We start from the raw sequence: 22,555 nt of genomic DNA on the forward strand, positions 1-22,555 counted from the left end.
GCCGAGCCAGGAGCCCAATGCGGGGCTCGATTTCAGGACCCTGGGATCATGACCTGAGCCGAAGGCAGATGCTTAAACATCTGAGCCACCCAGGCGCCCCTATGTCTGAGCCTCTTATTCTGCAAATCTTTGTGCAAGTGAAAGTGATGTTTATCTGATGGAGAGTGGAAATCATGTTTGTACTTGCTACACCGAGAAATAATTGAGAAGTGTTATTTCTCTGCTAATTCCACATGTATTCTGCAATGTTTCTTCTCATGTTTTGGTTACGAGTGTTGAATATTTTCCTAAACATGATTAAGTGTGAACTTTTGTAATTTCATTTTGTTGTGGAAAAACTACATATACTTATAAACCAAAGCCTTTTTGGTTTTTGACTTTGTTATCCTTAACATTTTGTTTGTTTGCTTCTTCATTTTTATTTTATTCTCTTATGAAGTGATGCTTAGTCATGTTTTGCATGCTACGTGAGATATGCTCATGTTCTTAGAATTACCTGCTGGAATCCTGGGTTTCTCTACTGCTTTCTATTACTTCCCTATAGATATTTACTATATATATTCTCCTCATATATAAAGGGGAACAAAAGGTAGTTACTTGACAGAGTTATCGACAGGATTTTGTGAAATTATAAATGCAAATTGTTTAGACCAGTGGCTGTTAGGTAGTAAAAAGTCAATGAGGCATGAATGCTCATTATTATTATTTTAAATTATTATCATTTTTTTTTTAAAGATTTTATTTATTCATTCGACAGAGAGACACAGAGAGAGAGGGAACACAAGCAGGGAAGCGGGAGAGGGAGAAGCAGGCTTCCCACAGAGCAGGGAGCCCAATGCGGGGCTCGATCCCAGGACCCTGGGACCATGACCTGAGCCGAAGGCAGACGCTTAACGACTGAGCCACCCAGGCGCCCCTAAATTATTATCATTATCAGGATGTCACTGTTGGTTGTTAAAAAGGAGAATATAATAAAAGAGAACTGGAAGTGAAAATTTTTCCTTAATGTCAGGGAGCTGTAATTGTTGCCTTTCCCCCACACTTTGACTTCCCAGATGCTGTGGGGCTCTAACTTTTAGCACCATTCAGGGAGGATAGGCAGTCTGGATACCCAAGTGTTTGAAGTCTTTTAAGTACTTTCATGTAGAACTGTGTTATTCAATATTCTGTTTTTATGTTATTGTCAATGTTATTTTGGAGATTTTCTCCTTTTTCTGAAACTGGTACTGAATAGGAAAAGTCAGAAAGAATCTAAATGCCAGCTATGTGCTTCCTTGCCTTTATTACCTCAGAATTCTTTGAGAACCTGGACTCATCCAGATATTTTTTGTGTTTATCTTTTCTCTATTATAAATCTAGTGTTATATTTAGAACATTTAGTTATTTTATTTAAGAGTTAATGATTATAACTTTATTAGTTATTTGCAGTTAGTTTCCTCTTTAGAAATAAAGGGGGAAATTATGTATACTTAAGTAGGTATATGTATATGGAAGGATGTGTAAAAGAAAGAGACTTTCCCTGTCACTTTTGTTTTTCCCTCAGGTGGTTTTAGTAGGACTGTTCTTTATGTCCAGGAGAGTTTGGAGACTAATGTTACAACTACATTGGAGTATTACCCAATGTTTTCCTTTCTGTTTTTTTCAACATCGAGAAGCATAAAGAATAATATTTTATTAATACAATATTCTTTTAAAAATCTGTTATTTATTATCCAGTTCCACTTGGGAAATTTTGTCATTGCTACCATTCTCTCCTTGACCCTTTTCAACTTTACTTGTATACACATTAAGCCTCATGACAGGAATTGGATATAATGTAATTGGAGATTGGCTCCTATGATCTCTAACTGGCTCATCATGCCATTTCACTTGTCATGACCTTGCAGTCATGACACTCCGAATTTTGGGGAAATGAATTTGACAGCTCACTTTAAACATTTTGGTGGTATTTTAATATTATTAGTTTAATACTTTAAAAAATACATGTATCATTATGACTTTGGCTTTCGTATGTTTGGTTAAAATTATATTTATTGTGGAGAAACGGAATAGATACTAAGAATAAATTGTGTTATCTTGTAGTTGTTCCTAATTCTGAAAAGGAAAATGCACCAGAAGGTCCTACTCAGAAAGGTCTTCGTGAAGCCAGGGAAAAAAACAAATGTAAAACAAAGATAAAAGCTAATACAAAGGTATGACTTTTTGTTCTTGTTTCCATTAATTCATACTTAACTCAGATCTTCAGATCCGTGAACTCATATGGTATCATTATTTTACTGGAAGAGGAATTTAGAGGTTATATATTCCAAGGCCCTTGGTTTATAGATAAAAATGGAGGTCCTCAAATGTTACTAATATGTGAGGGACATATGCTTATTGGTGGCAGAGACAACTCAGTGAATCAGCCTGCCACCTACCTCAACTTAATCACAGGCATGTGTGCTCACCTACTCAGTTTTCTGCTTAGTCTATCCAAAAGAAGTAACTCCTACGTCATCCCTTATTTCTTTTTTCATAGTATAACTTTAAACTTTTCTTAGTTTTCTTTAAAAGTAGAATGGGAAGAATTATGGCCCATTTAAGAATCTCCTTATATCTGAGTACCTTTGCTTTGCAATCAGGCTGATAGTTAAACACTTCTGTAATGATGAAAGAAAAATGGTATTTAAATGTGTGGTCAGAGATCAAAAATGAGGAAGAAAGAAAAGCACGTAAAACCTGTAAGGGGTTTAATTTCTTGTTATGATAATTGCATGAAAGTCTAGCTGAGGTAATGAGTTTTCGTACAAAGTACATAGTTTTGAGTTCTAAAATATCTGATATTTATTTACAAATTAAAATACTTACAATTATAATATTTTTAGTAGTAGTAATTCTATAAGAACAATAGATTTTTATGAATTAAAATAATGCAATAAGCCTTTTATTTAGCTAATAATATCAATAAAGTTTTTTCTTCAAAGGTATGCCTTGGAATCCAGTATCATATAATATTGAATAAACTACAGACTAAATAATTTTAGATTATACTTAGGCTTTGGTAATTACTTTGTAATATTCAGATTAGTATTTTACTGTTCCTCTATTATCACTATTAATTTAGGATTTAAGGTGTTTGGGGTAGATCTTTTCTTATCAGTGCCTCCAGCTTCCCTGTGCCAACAACCTCCCATCAGGATGGACCTTCCCTTTTTGCCACCATAAAGCTTTCCCACTCCTCTACCTACCTGCCTTTGAGTCTCTGCTGAATGCAAGCAGTGGTAGTGGATGACTCTCTTGCTCTCAACAAGTAATTCTTGTTCTCATTTGGGAACAGAGGAGCATATAAAGCACCCCAAATAAAAAAAAAATCAGAGTTAAGGATTTTCAGTGTGTTGGTGGTGATTGTCATCAGGAACATTTTCATCTTCTAATGGCATAGGCATTCCCTTTAAGGTACTAAGTCATACTTAGGAATGATTTGTTGATTCATTCACTAAGTGTTTATGGCTTGTAAGACTTCACATTAGTAATGCAAAGTTGGCTTTTTGTGTAACAAAAGGCTACTAAAATATAGGACAAACACATTAAATATTTATGCATAGTATATTCTATTTCAGTGCATTAAAATATTTAACATAATACCTACAACATGATAGAAAAATTTGGGCCTTACAAAAGTGCTGAAGTGCAGCATGAAGTGGATTCCTCCCCCCTTCACCAAGTAATCATTTTTACTAATATTTCTCTTTTAATTTTTTTCCCTACAAGTTTATACACTTTGACCAACATCTCCCCAGTGTCCCCACCCTCCAGCTCCTAGTAACCACCATTCTACTCTTTGCGTCTATGAGTTTTTGCTTTTTTAGATTCACACATATAAATGATATCATACCGTATTTATTTTTTGCAGACTTGTTTCATTTAGCATAATGTTCTCAATGCCCATCTATGTTGTCACAAATGGCAGAATGTCCTTCTCTCTCATAGCGGAATGCTAATCCATTGTGTGTGTGTGTGTATACACACATCATATCTTGTTTATTCATTCATCCATTGACAGATGGTTAGGTTGTTTCTATAACTTGGCTATTATGAATATAGGGAGTGCAGATATCTTTTGGAGATCCTATTTTCATTTCCTTTTGATATATGTTCAGAAGTGGAATTGCTGGATCATATAGTAGTGCTATTTTTATTTTTTTTGAGGAACTCCCATACTATTTTCCATAGTGGTTATACCAATTTACATCCCCATCAACAGTGCACACAGGTTACCTTTTCTTCACATCCTTACCCACAATTGTTATCTATTGTCATTGCAGTCTCTTATGATCCTATGTATTTCTGTGCTCAGGTGTAATATCTCCTCTTTCATTTCTGATTTTTTGAGTTTTCACTCTTTTTGTCTTAGTCTAGCTAAGGGTTTGCCAATTTTATTTACCTTTTCAGAAAAGCCAGTGTTAATTTTGATCTTTTTCATTGTTTTTATGGTCTCTATTTCATTTATATCTTCACTGATCCTGTTACTTTCTTCCTTCTGCTAATTTTGGGCTTAATTTTTCCTCTTTTTCTAGTTCTTTGAGGTATAAAGTTAGCTTGATAATTTGAGATCATTCTTTTTTCTTAATAAATGCATTTGTCACTATAAACTTCTCACTAAGAACTGCTTTTACAGCATCCCACAGATTTTGGTGTGTTGTGTTTCCATTTTCATTTGTTTCAAGAATTTTTTATTTCACTTTTCAAAAAGGATTTTATTTATTTGAGAGAGAGAGCACACATGAGTGGGGGGGGAGGGGCAGAGGGAGAGGGAGAAGCAGACTCCCCATTGAGCAGAGAGCCCAACATGGGGCTGGATCCCAGGACCCTGAGATTATGACCTGAGCTGAAGGCAGACGCTTAATTGAATGAGCCACCCAGATGCCCCTATTTTACTTTTGATTTCTTCTTCAACCTGTTGGTTTTTCAGGAGTGTGTTTAGTTTCCACATGATTGTAAATTTTCCAGCTTTCCTCTTGTTGATTTCTAGTTTCATACCATTATGGTCAGAAAAGATACTTGGTATGATTCCAGTCTTTTTAAATTTGCTGACTTGTCTTGTGTCCTATCATATGATCTATCACGGAGAACGTTCTTTGTGCATTTGAGAAGAATACACATTCACTTTGTGTATGTTAGGTATATTTGGTCTAAAGTATGATTCAAGTCTGATGTTTCCTTATTGATTTTTCATCTGGATGATCTATCCATTGCAGAAAGTGAGATATTGAAGTCGCTTACTTTATTGTGGTCTACTTGTCCCTTCAAATCTGTTGATTTTTGCCTGATTAGAGTTCTTTATCTGGTGAACTGACCCATACCTTCAATCTCAAAGGGTCTGAGTATTTAGTAACCCTACTATCTTGAATTGTTGTAGTTTTCCATTGACATCTACTAGTTAACATGGAAGTAATAATATGTGCCTCAGATTGTTTGCTGAGTTCCAGAAGGTCCTCTCCATATCCACCATTTAAGCAGCAATCCTGTCAAAGAGTGTCAAACTATCACAGAGATACCTGAATCACTAGATGGCAGACTTAACTTTTAATTTAATGGTGTCTTCTTTATGTGCCACACTAGAAGCATTCTTCCCTTTTGAATTAAGCCATCCAATAGCAGAGTCCAAAGTTTCTGGGCAGGAAGCAACAGCTTTGCTGGTTGGTTATTAGATGTAATAATGAGAGGGGCTATTTCCATTTCTGTGAACTCTTGATTTCCACGGACTATGTAAGAACAACTTTGCATGTTGTTTTTAGACTAACACTGTAACTGAGTTTTTAGTAAACTGGAACTTAATAATTCCACTCTTCTATTTGGCCAGCTGTTTCTGGGGCATGGTCCACCAATTCGATGGATGTTAGCCTATAAATATACATCCTTTACTGTAAAATGCATACTTTGGTCATAAGCATGTATTGTGTGATATTCCATGACAACGAGTAAGGAAATTTGTAAGCTCATGGATTGTAGTGCATTCAAAACAGTGAAGATAAATATCCAATCTGTAATTATGGATTAGACTTTCTCAATTTTACAATAATCTACACTGAGTTTCTAAGACCCATCAATTTTCAGCTAAGATCAAACAGGCAAGTTTAAAAGGGATGTGATGAGTCTCTATCCTCTATATCTTTAAAATGTTTCTTGTGGCACTAATTTCTATAATTACCACAGGATTATGCTTTGCTTTTGGTTTACTCTCTTGGTAGGGTTCAGAAGGTCTAGGGCTTCCACTTGATCCTTCCTACTATAGTAATATTTATTTTATAAATCAGGGAGCCAATAAGTAGATTTTACTAATTGACTAATATGTTTAGTCCAGGTATACAATTAGAAACTGGGGAAATAACCAGGGGATGGGTCCATAAACCCACTGGTCTTACTGTGAAACAGACATGGGGCAAAACATCATTTATTACGAGGCTATCATTAGCCCCTAGTTTAACTGTTGGATGTGTTTTTGTGTTCCCAGGAAAGGGTATCCTTTCAAAGCTAATGTCTAATTATCTTTGAAAGATAGAAATAAAATAAAAGAGTTTCCCTTATAAATGCCTGCTGTCCCTTTGGGGAAGGCTTGAAAGAAGATTTATAGTCAAATTTTGGTTTTCTTGAATGAATCCTGCATGATATAATGAATATATATTTTGTTCAGTGTAAACAAATCACTAACCACTCTAAAATGGAAGAGGGGCAGGGGAGGGGCAAAATGGGTGAAGAGGAGTGGGAGATAAAGGCTTCCAGTTACAGAATGAGTAAGTCATGGGAATAAAAGGTATAGCATAGGGAATACAGTTAATGGTAATAGTATTGTATGGTAATAGATACTAGTTACACTTGTGGGGAGCCTAGAATAACACAGTTGTTGAATCACTATGTTGTGTGTCAAATATACTCAAATAAAAATAATTGAAAAATTTTAAAAATATAAAATTTTAAAAATCAAAATGGAGGGGCACCTGGGTGACTCAGTGGGTTCAACATCCGACTCTTGATTTAGGCTTAGGTTGTGATCTCAGTGTCCTGGGATCAAGCCCCACATCAGGCTTCCCACTTAACAGGGAATCTGCTCAAGGATTCTCTCTCTCTCTCCCTCTCTCTCAAATAAATAAATAAATCTTTAAAAAAATCAAAATGGAAGAGGTCCAAGGTAATAAGTCTACTGTCAGATAACTGGCTGGTTCCTCATGGTAAGGTGCCATAACAAGGTTCCATGTTGACTTCTGCTGTTGGCAAGCTGGACATTCAGCATTGAGTGGTAGCAGGATCAACTTTGCTTAGGGGAAGTCCTATGTATAGTTTCTAAGCCTATGTATAGTTTTCTGTACTTGATATGATAGCTTCTTGGGCCAAAGCAGCTGAGGGTCCAAGGAAAAAGGACAATATTCACAGGTTAGGGCATATTTTCCACATAATTATTGAAAATCTTATCTGTAGGGGATGTCTTTTAATGAGTATACCCATTGGACACAAATACTCTCATACTTTTCTAATTTTTTTTTAAGATTTTATTTATTTATTTGACAGAGAGAGAGAGCGAGAGGGAACACAAGCAGGGGGAGTGGGAGAGGGAGAAGAAGGCTTCCTGCTGAGCAGGGAGCCCAATGCAGGACTCGATCCCAGGACCCTGGGATCATGACCTGAGCCGAAGGCAGATGCTTAATGACTGAACCATCCAGGCACCCCTACTTTTCCAATTTTTTAAAAAAAGATTTTATTTATTTATTTGACAGAGAGATAAAAAGCACAAGTAGGCAGAGGGAGAGGGAGAAGCAGGCTTTCCGCTGAGCAGGGAGCCGGACGTGGGACTCGATCCCGGGACCCCAGGATCATGACCTGAGCCGAAGGCAGCTGCTTAACCGACTGAGCCACCCAGGCGCCCCAACTTTTCCAATTTTAAGAGGTCCAGCCACTAACCATTTCTCTAGATCTTATTGCAAGTCTTCCAATCTTATTCTTTCTGTAAATCCCTAACCAGTCAGCCAAACTGATAGCCACTATTTATAAGTAAGTATAGATCCATTCCCCATACCCCATTTCTCCTTCCAGATAATGACCAGATGACCAGATATACTGCCCAAATTTCTGTTCATTGGAAGGTTTTCCATTCACCATTGTCTTTCAGAGCCTCCCTTGGCAGAACTATATTCAGTGACTGTCCACTGGTACCTGGGATGGCATGTTGTGAAAGCCCATCTAGAAACCAGGCCATTTTTTTTCTTTCTCTTGTTACCTGTTCATGATGAACTTCCCACAAGGCCATAGGTATAGTAGGACATGTGGCATTAAAATAGGAATAGAAGTTTGGAATTCTAAGCTACTTGCTCATGCAATTTACTTGTGCTTTTCTGATATGCTCAAGCACAATTTCAATTATAATTATTCCTTTTTAAGATTAATTGCTTTTTGCATGTCCAGAATCATGGCTTTAAGGACAGATAGCATTCCTAGTTCATAAATAATACACGTCATATAGTCGCTTTGTATTATAAGTCCTCATTCTCTACAAGAGCTCAGGAGCATACTCGGAGCTGACTCCTAAAAGGAGAATATATAGGAATAGTTATCAAAGGAGATGGACATGGCTATTCTCTGAAGTCTAGAGGTTATTACTGGAGCTTATTATCAGCTATAAATCCTTATTTCCCACAGATAGTTTGAACACTGTTGGATCTATTGGGCTGTAAGACCCAAGAGGCAAATCTGATGTCTTATAACATGCTCTGGACCTATTGCAAAACTTTTCTTGATCCAAATATCATTTAAACTATGTTCTTTCTTCATGATGGAGGATACAACATGTAGCAACGTTTTATTTAGAATTATTATCTCAACATGCTCTAGACATCAGGATTTTCTTAGTGTTTATTTCTTCTCTGGCACAATGTATCTTTTTAAGACATCTGGGATACTTACTTTCTGCTTACCAGACCCATTTAGGGTGATTTCAGTAATATAGTGGAATGTAAAGATGATTAGGATTAATATTTTGATAGAAAGCAAAGTTTACGTGAGCCTGAGGCAGAGGAGTTGAGTTGTACCGCTGTTTCTGCCATGTAAGGGCAACTTTTTTTTTTTTTTTATCTTTACTGATCTTTTGATCTTTTCTGACCCTACTTTCTTTTCTGATAGGACAAAAAAGAACCCATCTTCAGATCAATGGGGACATGCTGTGTGCCTGAGGACATATTAATCTGCTCTTGCAAAGATACCACATAAAGCAGAACAGCTGCAATTGAGATTTAGGCTACAGTTTGGTTGAGTTTGCAGTAGTAGTCCAATGTCATCTTCTAGGATATCTGTTTCTGTTTTGTTTATTTAAGTTTAACTAGGAATAGCATCTGATTGTTTTTGTTGTGATAAGATATACAAAATGTAAAATTTACCATTTTAACTGTATGGTTTAGTGGAATTAAGTACATTCATGTTGTTGTGCAACCATCACACCATTTACCTCCCGAACTTTTTCATCTTCACAAACTGAAACTTTGTACCCATTGAACACTAATTCCTCATTGTCTTTTCCTCCTAGTCTCTGGAAATACCACCCTTCTACTTTCTGTTTCTATGAATTTGACTAATCTAGGTACCTAATATCCATGATCTCTGTTTTTATAGGGGCTAGACTAGAGAATTAAATGGGAATATGATGATAACTGCTACATCTACATCTTTCAGCTAATCTCTGATAACACCCCCTCCCAGTTTGCAGTATTATTTTTGGTTATTTTGACCAGAGAAAGAAGCAATTTCAGAGGATTTTACTTGGTGTTTTCCACTATCGTACCTCTTATTCCTCAGGTCAAGAACTAATGTGAGAGTTCATCAAACTGTCAAGTATGTCCTTTTCAATTACTTATTTGGAGACTAGGGAAATGACCACAAGATGGGTTCATGAATCCCATCTGTCTGTGAGCCAGACCTAGACCAATACTCTGTTTATTATCTGGTCGCTATATTCCTCAACTCTTCTCATGAGGGGCATCATAACACCACAAGTCCCTGAGTATCAATACCATGCTAGAACCTATGTCAGTGGTCTCAAAATGTTTGGGTATTCCTTCTTCCCTAGTGTATAGTTACCTGAGTAAATCATTATATATACTTGCCATGGTGTTGTGTTGCAGGATACTTCTTCCTGGAGACCTGGCCACTTCTTCAGTCAGTAGGTTCAGTGTCTGAAAAACTGGCTAAGGTCTGGAAACCAGGCAAGAGATTGTGACTTTTTATGGAGTGGCTGCCCTTAGCATCCTAATAATTCATTGTTGATTTCATCTGGTTATACAGATTGGAATTACCCTTGTTGGCTTCCCATCTTCCTGGCCTTTGAGGTATTACGTTGTATTAACTATCTCCCTAGCTCTCTGTGGATTAGGCTCTCCTGACAGCTACTCCGCACTTTTTCATAATTGTGCCTACCGTGCTTTTGACCTATGAGTGCTCCCACCTGGCCTCTCTTCATCAGGCTCCTATCATCCCCGTTGCTTTAAAGGAGCCTCATTCTCTAATAATATCTACCATCATTCTAGAGGAGAGCCACAACTGAGCTTCTCAGTGATGTTACTGCCCCTCTTACAGTTACAATCCTTAATGCTCTTATAATTGGTGTATCTTCTGGTCATTCTGTGGCTATCTCGTGGGCTTTTCAGCCTTGCATGGTATATCCAGTCTTGCATGCTCACTTCTCTCTTTTGATCCTTCTTGCATTATTTGTCATGCATGGTAGTTTTGGCATGTCTACTTCATTTAGTTAGGCCGTCATTTTTTTCAAGGTCTGTAAGAGCTATCCTAGCATCGTAGTAACATGGGGGTCTTTGCCAGGATACTAATCCATAGGAGAATGCTTTACTATTAATAAACCCTCCCTTGTACAACTTTATGTTCTACCTCCCTTGTTTCAAAGCCTCAGGGTCCAGACCTGCCATATTCTCTTGACACCCACAGGTACATATTGGCTAGTTCCTGTAGTTCCTTTGGGTGTAGTTCTTTTTCTCTTTTAACGGAGGCAATACAACCCTGGCTAGATTTTATTGTGACTTAAATGGATTTCAGTCAGTTAGCCAGAGAGGAAGTGGGGAATATATTGTAAGAGGAGCATGAGTTGTCTTGCAAGGCAGAGGATAAAATTGCCTTTGATCAAGGAAGGCATACTAGCCTTTAACAGGGAGGAACAGGTTATTTTTGCAGGTCCAGAGAGCTCAGGGAAATCTGAAGACTCAAGATTTTCTAGTCTCAGATTTCTCCATAGTAGTATCTGCTATTTGTTTTTCCTCATGCTTTTCAACAAAATTATGCTGTTGCCATCAAAATAAAACTTCAAAAAAGAAAATTATTTCACAAGTACTCTAGATGGCTCAAATTAAATTGGGTTGTATTCTGAAACTCTTTCTTGGAACTCAGAATAAATTAATTTTCTCCATAAAATCTGTGTTATAATTAGAGTCCTATTTAGGTTATTATGCTTCTACTTGAAACAGATTTATATGTTTCTGCTGGAAACCCTGTTTCAAAGTATTATAAAGATATTATGAAAAAAGTAGATATTCTCCAGATGGATAGGAACAGAGGATATGTTCAAAGTTAAGAGAAATTCTTATTGTATTTTGCAAAATAGTCATATTATCTTCATATTTAAAGAAATTTAAAAATTTTATTGAAGGAGTAATTTGAAAACCTTTGCTAAAATTATTTAGATTATTTACCCTGGCAACATCTGGTTTAGCAACAATTATTTAGAGCTTATTATAAGAAAAATCTTTAGATAAAATTTAAGTGTTTCCATTAAAATAGCTTTTAATTGCAGTTAACATTTTGTTACCTTATTTTTTAATCATTTGATTTTATAAGTTTATTAATAATACAAGTTATATAAAAATAGCTTTTCACAACTTAGCTTATACTACCAATATAGCTATTAAACTACTTTCTCATAAGATATGGGTGAGTTTTCATATTTTCCTATTTGTCTTCTTTTGTGTCTTCAGAAATGAGATATATATATCTTTTGTTAAGGGAGCAAAAAGATATTTTTTAGCCTTAATTTAGTACTTTCATAACTAACCTTGCATAAGTTAACTACTGTAATCCTTTTTCCTTCAGCATGGCCTCTATTAACATAGTGTAGTATGTACTTTGGCAGAAATGTTTTAGATTATGAATTATTTTGAAGCCTAATCTGTATCTGAAATTTAGGTCTACCACTATATTACTTGTACAAACCTGGGCAAATTACTTAACTTCTGTGCTTCCATCTCTGTAAACTGGGAAGAATTCTATCAGCATCAAAGGGTTTTTGTCATGATGCAATAAAATAATATGTGTAATATACCTAGCACAGTACCTATTATAGAATTGATACTTATTAAAAATATAGTGTCTTAGTAGAAAAGATTATTTACCAAAGATAAATAATAAGTAATTGTTAATACTATTTTATTCTTTTATGTTAAATATGATATTGGTAGCACTGAATAGAAGTCTGTCAAAGATTTCTAAATTCATTCCTTTTAAGCATTTTTCTCACTTTGTTATATAATGACTTGAATAATTTTGCAGTGGCTTTCTATAATTGTCAGGTGGTTTCCCTAATTCAGATTATATACAGAGATATGGAAATTAGAGCATGATGATGGCTAATTCTGATGTTCTATTGTTTGCCTATTTCCTGTTACATATTTGAAAGTGCTGGTATAGCCATAAAGATTGTACACAACTCTCAACTTCTTTAGGGGCTATTCTATATTTTGATTCACTTAATTAAAAAATGATCTTAATTCATACCTTTTTCACGACATCCATCAATGATTATATAAAATAGATTATAGTTTATTAAATATAATGATAAAATGTGAAAAGGAGAGAAAGGGTTCCTTTAGCTCTGATATGACAGTGTGTGTCATCTTGTGTTATGCCACCCTGGGCATGCTAATGGTGCACTTCAAGAGCAGTTAGACGCAATTACATGCAGATACTTTGTATTAATTAGGGTGAGTCTAGTTGCATTTTGTATAGTATTCCTGAATATTGCTATACAGTAGTCATTATTTTTTGCCTAAGCATCATTTTGACTCCAGCATTAATCAAGGATCTGGTTGACATTTTGCTAGTAATTGTGAATCTTACATTCGGATGTTAAATCAGTGTATTTATCAGACATAAAGTTGCTAAAAAAGGAAATCAGTTTTGCATTTTCTTTAGAGTTTAAAAATGTGGAAGGTATTAAAAAGTCTATAACCGGGGCGCCTGGGTGGCTCAGATGGTTGGGCGTCTGCCTTCGGCTCAGGTCACGATCCCAGGGTCCCGGGATCGAGTCCCGCATTGGGCTCCCTGCTAGGCGGGGATCCTGCTTCTCCCTCTGCCGTTGCCTCTCTCTATCTCTCTCTCTGACTCTCATGAATAAATAAAACAAACAAACAAAAAAATTTTTTAAAAAAGTCTATAACCATGTGCAAATAGGAATTTTAATGCCTATAATTTGATAATGTTGAATGTCTTCAACAGTTGAAATAATTCATTAAAAATCCCTGAGGAAATATATTAATCAAAATATTTATTCATAATACCATGCCATGTTAAATACATAAGGATTAAGATAACTTGTTTATAATTCTGAGTAGAAAATCAAATAAATAGAAATGCTTACATTATTACACTAAATATGTTCTGTTTACATAAAAAGAAATAAATGTGAATCAGAATAAAAACAATTAAGAAATACTAATTATTCTCAGGTTTTAAACATACTATTTATTTTGAATTATGCATAAACATGGATCATTTAGAAAATACAAAAATGAGATTACAATGAAAACATGCTCAGGATTTTACATTTTGAAAACTTCAGTCAATATCCATATTATCTATATTTAAAAGTAACACTTTATGAAAAATTGTGAATTTGTGGATTAAGTATACCACAATTTTTAAGTAATATTTAATTTAAATATATTATATTTGCTTATAAATATGTATTATTATATATTTATATATAATATATGTAACTACATATTAAAATATATATAAATAACATAAATGTAAGGTACACACTATGTATTAGTCTTCTGCAACTTGGTGTTTCATGTGGCATTTGTTTCTAAGATTCTTCCATGTTGCCCTATGTAGCTGTATTTCATTCCACAATATTTACTTTTCTGTCCTGTTACTAACACATATTCAATTTGTTTCCAAAGCCTTGCTCTAATAAACAATGCTTCCATGAATATTCTTGTATATCTCCAAATGCACGCATGTAAAATTTTCTGTAGGATACTAATATAGGAGTGGAATTGCTGTGTTATTGGGGATGAGGATTTTACTGTATAGTATCATATTCTTTTCCCAATTAGTTGAACAAGTTAACAAACCCACACACACAGTTTCTATTACTCTTTCCTTTCCAGCACTTGGTATTGCCAATGTTCTTAATTTTTGTCAATCTAAATAGTAAAATATGTTACCTATTGGGTCTTAATTTTTCTGATTAATAGTTAAATTGAACATGTTCTCTTTTATTTATGGGTTATTCATATGTTAGCTTCTGTGAAATGTCATTTCCTAACTTTTGACTTTTTCAATTAGGTTATTGGTCTTTTTAAGTATATTTGCAATATTTCTTAGATAATAATTCCTTGATCAGTCATACGAATGCAGGTATCTTGTCCCAGATGATGACTTATATTTATTTCTTCATAGTGTCTTTTAATGAATAGTTCTTCATTTTGTCATGCTTTATATCTTATATATATACAATTTTATTTAAGAAAACATAAAAAGTTCTTTATTTTAATGTAGTCAAATTTATTAATACTTTCTTTTATGGAAGACTTATTGACAGTGCTTAAGAGATCCTTTCCTATCCCAAGGTCAAAATGCTGTGCTTGTATATTTTCTTTTATTTGCATATTATTTATTTTTCCCTTTACCAAATATTTCAGTGCATATTCCTAAACACATAGACCCTCTATTTCATTAACACAATATAATTATTTAAATAAAGAAATCAATATTTAGGGGTGCCTGGGTGATGCAGTCGGTTAAGCATTGGACTCTTGGTTTTGGCTCAGGTTGTGATCTCATGGTTGTGATATAGAGCCCTGCTTCGGGTTCAGGCTCCAAACTCAGCATGGAGTCTGCTTGAGATTCTATTTCCCTGTCCCTCTGCCCCTCCCACTCATGTTCTCTCTCTAAAATAAATAAATCTATAAAAAATCAAAATTTAAACAATACTATTAATCTACAGAATTTATTTAAATTTTACTGTGTTTCACTAATACCTCTAATTTTTTTAGACTAACCTTTTTATTTTGAGATAATTGTAGAATCTTGTGTACTTGTAAGAAATAATAAAGAGATCTTGTGCACTCTTTGTTTTCTTCCAGTGGTAACATCTTGAAAAACCAAAATACAATATCACAATCTGGATATTGACATTGATACAATCAAAATATGGGACAATTCTGCCACCACAAGGTTTCCTGGTGTTGCCCTTTTATAATCATACTTGTTTCCCTCCACCTTACTCCCTCTAATTCCCAACCCTAGACAACCACTAATCTGTTCTCCTTCTTTATACTTTTGTCATTTCAAGGTTGTTATTTAAATGTAATCATATGGCATTTAACTTTTGGGGGTTGACTTTTACACTCAGCATAATTCCCTTGAGATTCATCCAAGCTGTTGTATAGATCAACGATTTTTCCTTTCTTTATTGCTGAGTAGTTGCTAATTCTTTTAAAAATATTTGGCAGAATTCTCTAATGAAACCATCTGGGGGCGCCTGGGTGGCTCAGTCAGTTAAGCCTCCCACTCTTGATTTTGGCTCAGGTTCTGGATCTCAGGGTGGTGAGATGGAGCCCTGCATTGGGCTCTGAGCTCAGTGTAGAGCCTGTTTGTCCCTTTAAAAAAAGGAACCATCTAGTCTTGATTTCTTTTATTTATAAATTCAATTTCTTTAATAGTTTTAGGATCTTAGATTATTTCATTTTAATTGAATTTTGGTAGTTTGTGTTTTTCGAGGAATTGGTCCTTTCTAAATTGCTAAATTTATACTCTGCATAAAGTTCTTTATAGTATTCCCTTATTATACTTTTAATGACTACAGGATCTGTAGTGATATTCTCTGTTCCATTCTTGATATTGGTTATTTCTGTCTTCTCCTTTTTTATTTTTGTCAATCTTGGTAGATAGAATTTTATCAATTTTACTAACTTCTTAAAAAAACTAACTTTTTATTTCATGATTTTCTGAATTATTTTCCTATATTCAATTTTGTTGATTTCCGCTATCATCTTTATTATTTCCTTTATTCTTCTTCTACCTTTGAGTTTCTTAATGCTCTTCTTTTTCTGCTTTCTTGAGGTAGAAACTTAGATTAGTGATTCAAGACATTTCTTCTTCTGTAATGTAAGCATATAGTGCTATAAATTTCCCTCTCAGCCTGTCTTAGCTGCCTCTCACATATTTTGATATGTTGCACTTTCATTTTTATTCCATTCTATATATATATTTTTATGAGACTTTTTTCATGTGTTATTTATTTTTTTTACAGGTTAAATATTTTGTTTTTTATTTTATTATGTTAATCACCGTACATTACATCATTAGTTTTTGATGTAGTGCTCCATGATTCATTGTTTGCATATAACACCCAGTGCTCCATTCAGTACGTGCCCTCCTTAATACCCATCACCAGGCTAACCCATCCCCCCACCCCCCTCCCCTCTAGAATCCTCAGTTTTTTTTTTTTATTTCATTTGAGACTTCCTCTTAAACCCATGGATTATTTAGAAGTGTGTTGTATAATTTCTATGCGTTTAAGAGATTTTCCTTTTGTCTTTTTGCTATTGATTTCTGGTTTGATTTGATCATGATCAGACAACACATTACCTTTTTTTTGCTAGGTTAGGATTTGGACCTGTATCATCATCTTTTCTCTGGGTGGGAGGTAATAAAATATCCTGCTGCTATACTGTTTCTCCAGTCCTGGCATCTCTAACCAGTTTATCTTCTTATTTCTACTCTTCAGAGTTCCACTTTGGTTGTCTTGGATTATTTCAGGGTTTATAGTTGTACTTTGCAGGGAAAAATAGAAGGAGAGGTGAATCTATACTGTCTAGTTTGGACTGGACATCTCTTCATAAAATTTTGCTTCCTAATTTAAAATATTTAATTACCTTGAAATCGGTTTTTTCAAAATGTGGAATGAAGTAGGAATCTAATTTTTTTTGGTTTCATTAAGATAATTGTTTGTCCTAGCACAATTTATCATATGTTATGTTTCCCCCCAGTGCTCTGCAGTATCAGCTCTGTCATTTAACTAGTTTCCGTGGGTTTCTAGATATATGTGGCTTTGTTTTCTGTTATGTTTCATTGTTTACTCCTGTGGAAGTACCATACTTTTTAATTATTGTACTTTTTAATAAGTTTAAATATATCTTAGAGCAGTTTTCTCAACCTCATTTATGTTCTTCAGAAGCATTTTAGTTATTCTATAATTCTCTGTGCATTTTAAAATAGATTTGTCAAATTTCTAAAAAAATTTCGAGGGACTTTTGTTGAAATAACTTAGGTTTTATAGATCAATGTAATGATAATTAGCATCTTTATGGTACTGAGGGTTTTGATGCATGAATGAACATGGTTTATCTCCCCATATATTTAGATTTTCTTTAATATCTTTCAATAACATTTTTATACTTTCTTCAGATCTTATACATATTTTTGTTAAATGTAATTCCAAGTGCCTTATAATTTTTTGCTATTATAAATGATATTTACAAGTAGTTAAAATAAATAACCTGTCCCTTTGTCGGCTTTGAGACCTCCTTCAACAGAAATCAAGAAGGAGCCTCTGAGCTCAGTGCAAGATCAACACTCTGTCCGACTCCACGCCTCCTCTATCAGCAGGAGTGGAGATGGAACTCTCAAACTTGGAGTAAGAACACACCTCTGCAGGACACCATTGGCAGGAGACAACAGAGTGCCCAAGTATACAGAATAAGACTGCCCATCTACGGGACATGCTTCTGTCAGCAGGAGCCAAATGGGAGATTCTGAACAACACATGTTCCTGGCCTGCTCATCCTTAATCCTGTCTTTCTTCAACACTCATACCTTGTATCTGTGTTCTTTTTAGTGTTTATAAGGAGTTCAGGACTCCCAGTTCATCTGCTCCAGGATTATAATTTTCCCTAAATTTCCTTATATCACTTTTTCTGACCCAATCTCTCCTTATTTCTCCTGACTCCTGAAACTTTTTCTCTGTACTGTTTGCAACTCAAGATTACTGGTCAGCAAAATCCTCTGTATTTTTAACTTCTACTGTGAATGTTACCTTCCCCTTCTGTGATAATGGAAATCTAGAGTTTCCCTAGTTACAGTTTCTCCTGCAGCCAGTGGGTACTAGTAAATATTTAACAATCAACTCTTTGGAAGAAGAAACAAACAAACAAAACGCTTGATTTGTTGTTTTTTCCAGTTTCTGTGCTATAAATACATCAAAGTCATTCATCTTCCATCATAATTTGCCAAATATGGAGTTGGAAATTGATGTCCACAGTCAGCAATTATAAGCCAGTGTGAGCTAGGGGCGCCTGGGTGGGCAGTTGGTTAAGTGTCTGACTCTTGGTTTGGGCTCAGGTCATGATCTCAGGTCCTGGAATTGAGCCCCACATTGGGCTCCACGCTCAGCAGGAGTGTGCTTGGGATTCTCTTTCTCCCTCTCCCTCTGCCCCTCCCGCTCATGTTCTCTCTCTCTCTCTCTCTGTCTCAAATGAATAAATAAATCTTTAAAAAAAATAAGCCAGTATGAGCCAACTCCAGCTCACCCTACCCTGTAGCATTCTTAAGGGTAACTGTTTTCTCTCCACTCAACCATAACATTGGATGTGGAGTTGAGGTAAATGTCCCCTGTGCTTCTCACTTCTGCTTTCAAGTCTCCTCTTTCCTTCATCAATACAATCTGCCTTGATTCTCGTATCATCAGATTATCCTACTCACTATAACTTTTAATACCGGCACTTCTCAGGTCATTTTTTTTTTTTTTTTGGTAAATTAAAAAAAAAATCCCTATGACATTGTCACTTTCTTAAAAATGATTTCTGCTATAATTTTTCATGATTTATAATTCTTGATGACTCTGGACTTCCAGTTCCTTGATAGCCTCTGCTTTAGTGATCCTATTCCATTCTCAGTCATTCACTTTCTGGTTATTTCCTAGGCCTTGCTATTGGAGATAGGTGCCATAATTTTTCATTTCTTTTGCTGTTCGAACCTCATCTCCCTAACTCCTGCATGTTAAGGTGTTCCAGAGCTTAGTTCTAGGGTCTCTTCTGTTTGCTGTCACCACTCCGTAGGTGATCTCATCCAATCTCATGGTTTTATATTACCTATATGTTAACAGCTCCTTAATTCACATCTTATACTGATATCTCTTTCTGAACTCTAGTTTTGTATATCCAACTGCATATTTGACACGTGCAGTTAAGATATCAATTCTCTACTGAAGTTTTGTCTTCTGGAGTTTTCTCCATCTTAATTAGTGGAAACTCCATTCCTCTAATTACTTAGCCAGAAAACTCTGGAGTTATCCTTGAGTCATTTCTCTCTCACATTTGACATCAGATATGAAAAGAAATTATTTTGAGTCTATTTTTTAAGATGTTATTTATTTGACAGAGAGAGATAGCGAGAGCAGGAACACAAGCAGGGGGAGTTGGAGAGGGAGAAGCAGGCTTTCTGCTGAGCAAGGAGCTCAATGTGGGGCTCGATCCCAGGACCCTGGGATCATAACCTGAGCTGAAGGCAGATGCTTAATGACTGAGCCACCCAGGCGCCCCTATTTTGGGTCTATCTTTGAAAAATATCCACACTTCCATCTTTCCTTGCTACTAACACTATAATGCTCTCTGTTCTTTAGTTTTTGTTTTCATCATCTCTAGTTTGGATTATTGTAATAGTGTTTTAACTGGCTTTCTGCTTTGTCTTTGTTTTCCTTTGAACATAGCAGCCAGAGTGATTCTCTTAAAACGTTAAGTCTGTCATAACATTTCTCTGCTTAATATTTTCTAGTGGCATTCTATCATAAGTGAAATTGTTATGGCCTCTGATGCTTTACATGATGTGGCCTTGTTTTAACTCTCTAACCTCATTTCCTGCTATTCTTCCATCTTTGACTCAACTGTGGCCATACTAGCCACTTACCTGTTTGTAGAACACTCTACACATGGCCTTGCCTTTATGATTTTTACTTGAGGTTTCCTCTGCCTGTGTTCTTCCCTCAGACATCCAAATGGCTCATCCCCTCATTTCCTTTAACTCTTTAATAAAATATCTCCTTATAAAGAGAGTTCTATAGCCACCCAATCTACATTTCACCAATCTAAATTTTAATGCTGCCCCTCATTCCCTAATCCTTTCTCAGTCTCTTTCCTGCCTTTTTTCCCCCTCCATACATGTCTTACATATTTTTCTCTTACGTATCTGTGTTTTCCTTTCTCATTCTCTTTCCTGCTTTTTCCCCCCTCCATACATGTCTTACGTATCTTTCTCTTACATATCTGTGTTTTACTTATTATTAACTTGTTTATTGTACCTCTTCTCATCTAGAACGTAAGCTCCATAAAAGCAGGGATATTTATGTTTTATTTACTGATATATTCCCAGTGCCAAAAGCATGACTGGCAAATAGTAAGTATCCATAAATATTTGTATTTGAATGAATGTATAAATGAAAAAAAAAATGTTACTTGCTGTTAGACATGCTGTAGACAGGAAAGTGATTACTCTAAGTTGAACTTAAATACAGTGACATTGCTAAAGTTTCCCTTTCAAAAGTTTGTCTCCGTTTTTTTTTTTATTGTTTAAAATGATATCATCTATGAATAATGATGGTTGTGATTTTCCTTTTCCAAACCTGCAAAATTTTATGTATATTTATCTTTGTGCATGGTCTAAGACCTCTAGAAAGATGTTGAATAAAAGTAGTTGGAGTAGGCATTCTTTTTCTGTTCTTGATTTTAAAGGGAATGAATCTGATGTTTCAACATGAGCAAATAATATTAATTATAAGCCTTTGGTAGATATTCTTTATCAGGCTAAAAAAGTTAACCTTTACTTCCATGTTTGCTAAGTTTGTTTATTTGTGCTTTATCATGAGTTAGTGTTAATTTTGGTAAAAATAAATGAATGGTAATTTTTTTTATCATGTTCATGTGTTAAAATTTATTTTATTATGAATGAATATTGAATTTTCTGCTTTTGAGATGATTTTCTCCATTAATATTTTAATGTGATAAGTAACATAGAATTTCTAATGTAAGCATTCTCTTTCACTCTTGGGATAAAAGTGACCTTATTCATTATACGTTATCTGATTCATATATCATTGGATCTAATTCACTGTTTTTTTAAGGATGCTTACTTCTATTTTATGAATAAAATTGGCCTTTAATTTCTCCTTTTAGTCACTGTCTACTTATAACTTTAGTGTAATTGTATGAGGTGGGGACTATTTCCTATTTATTTATTCATATATTTTAATTTAAATTCTAGTTAACATGCAGTGTAACATTAGTTTCAGGTGTAGAATTTAGTGATCCAACACTTGCATACAACATCTGGTGCTCATCACAAGTGTACTCCTTACGCCCCATCATTTATTTCACTCATCTCCGCACCAGCCTCCCCTCTGGTAAAACCATCTGTTTGTTCTTTATTAGTTAAGAGTCTGTTTCTTGGTTTTCCTCTCTTTTTCCCAGTGTGATCATTTGTTTCCTAAATTCCACATATGAGTGAAATCATTTGTCTTTCTCTGACTGACTTATTTTGCTTAGCATAATACTTTCTACCTCCATCCATGTCATTGCAACTGGCAAGGTTTCATTCTTTTTTATGGCTGAGTAATACTATATATATATATATATATATACACACACACATATATATACATTTTTCTTTATCCATTCATCAGTTGATGGGTATTTGAGCTCTTTCCATAATTTGGCTGTTGTTGATAACACTGCTATAAACATCAGAGTGCATGTATCTCTTTGAATTAGTATTTTTGTGTTCATTGGGTAAATACTTAGTAGTGTGATTGCTGGATCGTAGGGTAGTCCTATTTTTAACTTTTTGAGGAACCTCCATACTGTTTTCCAGAGTGACTACACCAGTTTGCATTCCTACCAACAGTATAAGAGCATTCCCCTTTCTACACATCCTCGCCAACACCTGTTATTTCTTATGTTATGAATTTTAGCCATTCTGACTGGTGTGAGGTTATATCTTGTAGTTTTGATTTGTATTTCCCTGATGAGGAGGGATGTTGAACATAGCTTCATGTGTTTGTTGGCCATCTGTATGTCTTTAGAAAAATGTCTATTCATGGCTTCTCCCCATTTTTATTTATTTTTTAAAAATATTTTATTTATTTGGGGGGGAGAGGGAGAGAGAACATGAATGGGGGAGGGGTAGAGGGAGAAGGAGAAGCAGGCTTCCCGCTGAGCAGGGAGCCCAATGAGGGGCTCAATCCCAAGACCCC

The 22,555-nt window shown here is 35.1% G+C and overlaps 1 protein-coding gene across 2 annotated transcripts in view; it reads left to right on the plus strand.

Annotated features, from left to right (window-relative positions):
* Positions 1 to 21,470, plus strand: part of SPAG16 (sperm associated antigen 16) — an 82,076-nt gene extending 60,606 nt beyond the window's left edge. Inside the window, exons 9-10 of one of the 2 annotated variants that reach the window (XM_078071288.1) lie at positions 2,083 to 2,192; positions 17,836 to 21,470. In XM_078071288.1, coding sequence (XP_077927414.1) covers positions 2,083 to 2,192; positions 17,836 to 18,072 — 347 coding nt within the window. In that variant the 3' untranslated portion in view covers positions 18,073 to 21,470. Of the gene's footprint in view, positions 1 to 2,082; positions 2,193 to 17,835 lie in introns of those variants that run through there. The other variant, XM_078071289.1, reaches the window with a different exon arrangement.
* The last annotated feature ends 1,085 nt before the right edge of the window (positions 21,471 to 22,555 follow it).

Source organism: Halichoerus grypus, chromosome 4 (assembly GCF_964656455.1).
Source record: "Halichoerus grypus chromosome 4, mHalGry1.hap1.1, whole genome shotgun sequence".
NCBI classification, from domain to species: Eukaryota; Metazoa; Chordata; class Mammalia; order Carnivora; family Phocidae; genus Halichoerus; species Halichoerus grypus.